Source organism: Gorilla gorilla, chromosome 4 (genome assembly GCF_029281585.2).
Source record: "Gorilla gorilla gorilla isolate KB3781 chromosome 4, NHGRI_mGorGor1-v2.1_pri, whole genome shotgun sequence".
NCBI classification, from domain to species: Eukaryota; Metazoa; Chordata; class Mammalia; order Primates; family Hominidae; genus Gorilla; species Gorilla gorilla.
In genome coordinates, this window is record NC_073228.2 from 185,061,832 (window position 1) to 185,070,429 (window position 8,598).

At 51.8% G+C, this 8,598-nt stretch overlaps 1 protein-coding gene across 1 annotated transcript; it reads right to left on the reverse strand.

Moving 5' to 3' along the window:
* Window positions 1-1,173: 1,173 nt before the first annotated feature.
* OR2V1 (olfactory receptor family 2 subfamily V member 1) lies at window positions 1,174-7,087 on the reverse strand. Its single transcript, XM_004043171.5, has 2 exons — window positions 7,045-7,087; window positions 1,174-2,303 (listed from the first exon to the last, which is right to left on the reverse strand). The coding sequence occupies exon 2, from the start codon at window positions 2,280-2,282 to the stop codon at window positions 1,335-1,337; it is 948 nt and encodes a 315-aa protein (XP_004043219.5). The 5' UTR covers window positions 2,283-2,303; window positions 7,045-7,087; the 3' UTR covers window positions 1,174-1,334.
* Window positions 7,088-8,598: the final 1,511 nt, after the last annotated feature.

An 8,598-nucleotide genomic window follows, 5' to 3' on the forward strand; every position in this document is an offset into this window, starting at 1 on the left:
AAGAGAGATGCAGTTTTAAACTGTTAAAGAACTTGAAGTGCTAAAATGAATCACAGCTGCCGCAGCAAACTTGACATGTGAACAGTGCTTTTAAAATGCTTCCATTTATATTACCTCACTTGATGCTCTCTTCTTGCATTCATTCAATAACGTTTTATTGAGCAACTGCTATTTATAACGCACAGGGTCTGGTACTGGTAATACACTGTGAACCCGCAACATTTGAGACAGGTATCAGTTCATTTAGAAAGTTTATTTTGTCAAGGTTGAGGACGCGCACCCGTGACGCGGCCCTCCGGAGGTCCTGACGACACGTGCCCAAGGTGGTCAGGGCACGCTTGGTTTTATACATTTTAGGGAGACATGAGACATCAATCAATGTATGTAAGAAATACACTGGTTCCATCCAGAAAGGCGGGGACAACTCGAAGCAGGGAGGGGGCTTCCAGGTCACAGGTAGGTGAGAGACAAATGGTTGCAGTCTCTTGAGTTTCTGATGAGCCTCTCCAAAGGAGTCAATCAGAAGATGCATCAGTCTCAGCGAGCAGAGGGCTGACTTTGAAAGAATGGGAGGCAGGTTTGCCCTGAGCAGTTCCCACCTTGACTTTTCCCTTTATCCTCGTGATTTTGAGGGCCCAAGATACCCTCCTTTCATAACACACACAAAAAAACAAGATACTCCCCCCACGAGGATAACTACTAAATTGCAGGGATTTATTTTTATTACTTAAAGGAGGTTTTATAAAGCCTCTAATTGAACAGAGAAAAAGGCAAAGAACTGTCCAAGAAGAGTTATAGGGACTCAATTTCTGCCATTTAGAAAGTTTCCACTTAAGATATCCACATTTGTTAGTCTAAGTCATCAATTAAATAATTTAGAAAGAATAGAAAAGGAACAGGAACCTAGAACTTAGTAAGCATCCAATAAAAGACAGCTATTACCAAGAAGAATTAAGAAATATAGCATTAAAGGGCAGAAAAACACAAAAAATAAAATAAAGAAAATAAAAAATAGAGTAAATTTAGTCCAAGGATGTCATAAACAATCAACAATGACAATAATAGCAAGCCGTTGCTTCTTCATGGAGCTTTAGATTGACACGTTGTGATCTTTACAAAATCCCTCAGAGCACAGGTGTCATGATTATCTTTTTTTCCTTTTTTTTTTTTTTTGGTACAGAAATGTTCATAATGGCTTTTCTTACGATGGCCAAAACCTATAAACCATCCAATGACCATCAACAGGTGAATGGAAACAGACACTCACAAAGGTTGAGTGACTTCCCAATGTGACACAGGCAAGAAGGGGCACAGCAGGCACCAGACTCTGGGGTTCAGTGCTGGCTGCCAATCCTGCAGCGGTCCAGCCCCTTTCTCAGGGCCCCCATCACCTCCCCATTCCTCAAGCTGTAAATGAGGGGGTTCAGCATGGGAGTAAGGACTGTGTAAAAGATAGAGGCCACCTTGTCATGGCTAGGGGCCCGGTAGCGCCTAGGCGTCAGGTACATGAACATGGCTGCCCCATAGAAGAGGGTGACAGCTGTCAGGTGGGAGGAGCAGGTGGCCAGGGCTTTTTTCCAGGCCTGAGCAGAGCGTATTCGGAGCACAGCCCCTAGGATGCAAGCATAGGAGGCCACGATGATGGAGAAGGGAAGGAGAAGCATGAAGACACAGCAAGCAAAGAGGAGGGTGTCAAAAAGGGAAGTGTCTGCACAGGCCAGCTTCAATAAAGCTTGTACCTCACAGAAAAAGTGATCCACGCTCCTTGAGCCACAGTAAGGTAAGCTCATGGCTGCCACCATCTGAGTCACTCCATCTATTATCCCAAAGGCCCAGGAGCTCCCAGTAATCTGGAGACAGACCCTCTGATTCATGAGGATGGGATAGTGAAGTGGGTGGCTAATGGCCACGTAGCGGTCATAAGCCATGAGTCCCAGCAAGAGCCCCTCAGATCCCACAAGAGAGACAAAAAAGCCAATTTGTATGCCACAGCCCACAAAGGAGATGGACTTCCTGCCAGACAGGAAGTTGGCTGCCATCTTTGGCACATTGGTACAGACCAACATGAGGTCCATGAGGGAGAGCTGGCTGAGGAAGAAGTACATGGGGGTGTGAAGTCCAGCGTCCAGGTAGATGAGGAAGATGAGGAGGACATTCCCACAGAGGGCCACTGTGAAGACCACCATAACCACGGAGAAGAGGACAAGGTCAGTCTGGCTATGGGAAAAGATGCCCAAGAGGAAGAAGCCATCTGTGTAGGACTGGTTCACCCATCTTCCCATGGCTTAGTCATTCACTGTCACCTGAGAACATAAGAGAAATTATAAGATTTAGTGACATGTCTCTATTGTGCTCCAAATTCTTCAGTTCAACAGTGTATGCTCTGAGACATGCAGGAGGACACTCGTATTCCTGTGACACAGATGACAGGACCTCTGCCAGCTCTGGAATTGGACTACACATCTGTATTCGTGCATATCCATACCCAGAGAGTGGACATAGGATCATTTCATGAGACCCAGGACTGTTGGACAATTCTCCTTCGGCCAGCAAAGCCCAGGCTTTCTACATGGCACTGCCTCTTAGCTGGGGTCACATGGATTTGGTCAACTGTCTCTAACAGGCCTTGGTCTATTTCATGCCCAAGAGATCATTTACATGTGTTACAAAAAGGAAAGATCAAGCTGGGCACGGTGGCTCACGCCTGTAATCTCAGCACTTTGGGATGCTGAGGCGGGTGGATCACCTGAGGTTGGGAGTTCAAGACCGGCCTGACCAACATGGAGAAACCCTGTCTCTACTAAAAGTACAAAATTAGCCAGGCGTGGTGGCGCATGACTGTAATCCCAGCTACTCGGGAGGCTGAGGCAGGAGAATCGCTTGAACCCAGGAGGTGGAGGTTGCAGTGAGCCGAGATTGTGCCATTGCACTCCAGCCTGGGCAACAAGAGTGAAACTCCATTTCAATTAAAAAAAGAAAAAAAAGGAAAGATCATGGCAACGTGAGATGTTCTTTAGTCTTTACTTTGTTCAGGTCAAAAATCCCAGGACCATTTTCAACTTCTCTATTTCTTTAATTCCCTAGGTCCAAACCATCAGAAAAGCCCCTTGGCCGCACCCTCAGTGTTTCTCAGAATCGAATTCGCCCTTCCCACCTCCACCAAAACTACCCTGGTCCCAGCCCCCCTCCTCTCTCTGATGGGTTATTGTAGCCTCTTCCCTGGTCTCCCAGCTTCTATCCTTGAACTCTTGAATCTATTGTCACAGCATTTGCAGAGAGTCTGCTAAAATGTAAAGCATCTGTGTAACGTTCCTAGTGAAAGTATGTCAATGACATCCCAAATTACTCCAAATAAAGCCCAATCCTTACAGTGGAAAGCAAAGCCCTACACCACACACCACACACACACACAGACACACACACACATAGACACAGAGACATACACAGACAGACACTAATACACACATAGACACACACACACACAGACATATAGACACACACACAGACACATGGAAATACACAGACACACACATATACACATGAAAATACACATGCAGAAACACATAGATACACGGAGTCACACACACAGCCATATAAACAAAGACACACACACAGATACACACCCAGAGACATACAGACATGGAAATATACGCACAGACACGCACAGAAACACATAAGCACACATACATCCATACACAGAAACACAGAGACATACACACACACACACAGAGTCATACACAGACATATACACAGACACACATAGACACAGTTACACACCCACACACATGGACACACGGAAACACACACACACCCCGCACGTCCCTCTGAGGTCCCCTCGGGCCCCTCCCTTGCTCGCAGAGCTTCCGGGGGTCTCCTGGGCCTGGTGCCCGCACCTCCGTCCTTTGCTCGTTTTGCTCGGTGGAATGCTCTTCCCCAGGTCTCCCTCCCTCCCTGCCTCCTGTCTTTCCTCAAATGCCAGTCTTCACAGAGAGGTGTTCCGTGGAAGCCGGATGAAAACGCTGAATGTCTCGCTCTCCCAGGCCCCTTCCTGCTGCCGTTTCTCCACAGCACTGGCGCCATCTGACACGCACAGGCTCCCGTATTTGGACTGTCCCTGTCTGTGAGATCCACCGGAATGAAAGCATGTTTCTGTTCACCATGACGTTGGCAGCCCCCAGAATGGTGCCTGGCTCATAGCGGGACCTCAACCCAGACGTGGTGACTGAATAAAATAATACGTGATGGAGTGACATGTGGCTGCAACTTCCATTTTCTGCAGAAAGGCTCCTGCTTCATTGGCCTTGGTCTGAGTGTCACAGGAGTTTGCTGTGTGATTCGTTTCTACCAGGGACAGTGAGTGAAAATGGAAGAAACATCTTCAGATGCTTACAAAGACGAGGACCTGCTCCACACACGGGCGGCTGTTTATCTGTGAGGCCTCTGCGTGCTGGTGCATTCATGTCCACCTTACCTCACTGCAACGCTAAATGAGACTGCTCCACGGGACACCACGCTCTCTGTGCCAAGACCCCGGGCAATTTCCTAAACTGGCATGGGCCTGCCCAGGCCCAGGACCCTGGAGCTGGCTGCTTGATCTGTGGCCCTAGGTCAGGGAGCTTGTTCTGGTTCGTGCCCAGGAGGGAGTTCCCAGGGTCCTTGCCACTGATGACCCCTGGAGTGATGTGGAGGGGATTTCTACAGGAGAGATCTGTTCCCACAGTGACCAAGCACCATCTCAGCCGCACCAGCCGCAGGTTCCACCCAGCAGCGAAACAAACCAGGTCCCCCCAGATCCCCCAGCAGAAGAAGGGATGCCCAGCCCTACCACTGTGTCCAGAGGCACCAGCCACAGGCACCTCCCAGGACATGCACGCCCCACTCCCCCCTCCCCAGTCTCTTAAACTACAATACTGCATGGTTGACTGATGCCACTTCTCCCTCCATCCTGCGTGGTTCCCTTGCACTCAGACTCTTACACCCACTGTGCACCCAACCTCTCCCCTCAGCTGTGTCACGGGCTTGTTCCACCCGAAGTGGCCAAACAGACCACCTGCTCTCCCCTGGAGAGACGCCTGTTCTCCCGCTCTCAGCTCAGTGAGTGGCAGATCTGTCCAGATTCACAGGTCACAACACCCGTGTCATCCTGGACTCCTGTCCTCTCCACACACACACACGTCCCAAACATCAGAAACCCCTGCTGGCCCCCTTGCAAAACATACCCCCCAGCCAGCACGCATCCCTGCCAGCTCCCACCCGGCCACACCACCTCTAGAATGTCCCTGGAGGATGGCAACGGCCCCAACTGCATTTGCCTCCCAGTCTACCCTGGCACACCCCAGCCCAACCTGGTCTATTTGTCACATAGCCCTGGGGTGGACCCATCTCTGCAAGAATAAAGCCAAAGTACTTCCAGAGGAAATGCAAGACTCAGCAGCAGCCCTCCATCACCCACGTCTTTCCTTCCACTCTCCCGGGATTCCCTCCATGCCGGTCTCCCTGCCTCCTGGAGCTGCTCCCACACGGCAGGACAAGGCCAGCTCCAGGGGGCCTGGACACTTTCTCTCACCTCCGTGCAGAAGGCTCTTCCCAGACTGGCCCTGCCTTGCTCCCTCACCTCCTCCTTGCCTTCTCAGCAAAGCCTTCCCTCAGCACCCATTTAGAGTTGAAATCCTTCTTCCTCTGCCTTCCTTCCCCGCCTTGGTTCCCACAGCAGGCAAATATGCAAGGCAGGCCCCAGGCTGCTCATGTGGGTGTCTGTTCTCTGCTTTCCCAACTAGAACCCGTGTTCCCCGGTGCCACGGGTGCTTGTGGTGGGATCCCTGGCTCCCGGAACAGGGTCTGGCACATCTGTTATGAGCTCAGTCTCGCTCTGTCGCCCAGGCTGGAGCGGAGTGGCGCCATCTCAGCTCACTGCAACCTCCGTCTCCTGGATTCAAGTGATTCTCATGCCTCAACCTCCTGATTAGCTGGGATTACAGGCCTATGCCACCATACCTGGCTAATTTTTATATTTTTAGTAGAGATGGGGTTTTGCCATGTTGGTGAGGCTGGTCTCAAACTCCTGGCCTCAAGTGATCTGCCCGCCTCCGCCTCCCAAAGTGCTGGAATTACAGGCGTGAGCCACCATGCACAGCCACGCTCAGTCAATATTTGTTGAATGAATAATAATCGTATTGGCTGGGTACTGTGGTTCATGCCTGTAATCCCAGCGGTTTCGGAGGCCGAGGCAGTAGGACCACTTGAGATCAGGAGTTTGAGACCAACCTAAGCAACATAGCAAGCCCCTGTCTCTATTGTAAAAATAGAAATGATTATCTGGGCATGGTGATGTACACCTATAGTCACAGCTACTCCGGAAGCTGAGGCAGGAGGATCACTTGAGCCCAGAAGTTCGAGGCTACACTGAGCAATGATCATGCCACTGCACTCCAGCCTGGCTGGCAAAGCAATATCATGTCTCGAAAAAAAAAATGTACTATGAAATACAACTGAATTTATTCTTGCGTCTCACTGGCTCATCTTCCTGCTCTCTAACTTCAGACGTTTCCACTGAGTGTTTAGTTAGTAGCTTCACCGTTCTTCCTAGAAACCACAACATAGAAGAAGCCACCGCATCTCTGCAATATTCTCCCCAGGACAGAAGGACCCCATCCCACATCAGCCCCCTCCTTCCTGCTCCTTCACCTTTGCACTCCCCACACATCTGTCCTTGTCTTCCTGTTGTGGACCACCCTCCACCCCAGAGACCCAGAGCCCAGTCTCCAACCCAGACAGAGGGAGGGGGACAGGAAAAGGGAAGTAAGACACCAAGGAAAGAGAGAGAGGTGGGTCAAAGGAAGAGGACGAGAAGAGTGAGGAGAGACATCACACCAGAAGACGGATGCCCCTCCAAAAACCCACACGAAACAGTTACACCCTGATGGAGGCAGACAGTAGGAGGAAGAGCAAGTGCTGATGAACAAGACAAATGGGGACGTGAACCAGCAATAGGAGCAGGAGCTGCAGGGAAAAGAGAGGAGACGACAGGACAAGACCCTCACTTACCTGTGGGTGGGTCCCTGCAGTGGAACAAACTCAGCAGAGTCACCTGTGGAGGAGTTCCTAGCGTCAGAGCCATGCACTCATCCTCCTGTGTTTGATCCCACTGGGTCGGGGGACAGGAGGAGCCGCAGCCCCAACCTCCTTCCTCAGCCCCCACCGACGACTCATCGGGCTGTGGAGCCCATGGCACCCTCAGCCTCCAGTGGCCCCTCAGGCTCAGAGAGCGAGGCTCACACAGACCACAGCCTCCTCTCAGAGGGAAAAACAGGCTCAGGGAAGGAGCTGGTGCTGGGCAGGAGAGGTGGAGGCAGCAGCAGTGCCCTGAGCCCACCCAGGATTCCCACCTGCCTCCAGGACACCCTGGCTCTGGCCAGGTGGCAGAACCGCCTCCCACTGCCCACACAGGTACTGAACCCAGACACGGGGTGAGGAGGGGAAGCTGACTTCAGACCTCAGCTCCCAGGGGACCCCACAGACTCCAGCCCTGGAAGAGGCGCTCCCAAGATTACAATTAAAAAGACCCACAGAGGGACCTGGGGACAGGAACAGGAGCAGGGCCAGTGGGGACAGCATGAGGAAACCCAGCTGGGGGAGGAGGAACGCAGGGCAGAGGAATACAGGAATGCGGAGGACATTCTTGGTGCCCTACATTGCCCCCACACACACACATCAGCACTTCTCAGCGGCCTCCAGGGCCCTCATGGGGTCTCCATGTCACAGCTGTCCCTTGGGCCCTCGCTGTACCCCACAGCCCACACCTGTCCTTCACCTGCCCTCATTAAGTCAGCCTACATCACCCGTGACATGCAAAGCACTGGGTGGGGGGCTCTGGACACAGTCCTTGCTCAAGGGGTCTACAGCCTCATGGGAGGGAAAGAACAGCCCCACCTTCACGAGAGTCGGGTGGAGCCTAGGGGCCTGGCTGGGGTCCCCATAAACCTGACAGGCGTTTCTGCAGGGTCAGTGTCTTCATGGGCTGCTGGGGATGGGGCTGAAGTCCGCGGTTCTGATGCTGCCACTGCCTTTTACTCTCAAGAGCATTTCACATCGGAGGATGCATTTTATGGTCACTCTGTGGCTTTATGTCCCATGGAAGCAGGCCATTTTCTCAGGGGCCAATGTGCTTGAAATCCCCTTGCCACATGGCTCAGACACCAGAGGCGTTTGTTCCTTCTGAATCTCGACTTCCTTGTGTGTCTTTGCTACCACACTTTTGGTGTGTGCCCTCTCCCTGATTCAGCTTCCAGCTATGGCAGGAGTCTGAGGAACATGCAGGCGAGGAGGCCATGAGGGAGACACAGGAAGACCGGGGCAGAGAGAGGTAGACTAGGGAGGAAGGGAATGGCCACCTCGCAGCTGGAGTGGGGCAGGCTGGCTTTTGAGGACTGGACCTGCAGCGTCTCCCACTCCTGTCCCACACCGGCCTTCTCCTCTATCCTCCTATGCACCCAACGCTTTCCACACTCACGCTTTTTCTCCAGCCACTTCTCCCCACTGGCACTTCCTCTGTCTTCTTCCTCTGTTACTCTTCAGCCTTATCTAATTCCCCAAGACCGA

Bases quoted from the DNA above. Each gene is read 5' to 3' on its own strand.
- OR2V1 (XM_004043171.5), bottom strand. From the start codon at position 2,282: ATGGGAAGATGGGTGAACCAGTCCTACACAGATGGCTTCTTCCTCTTG.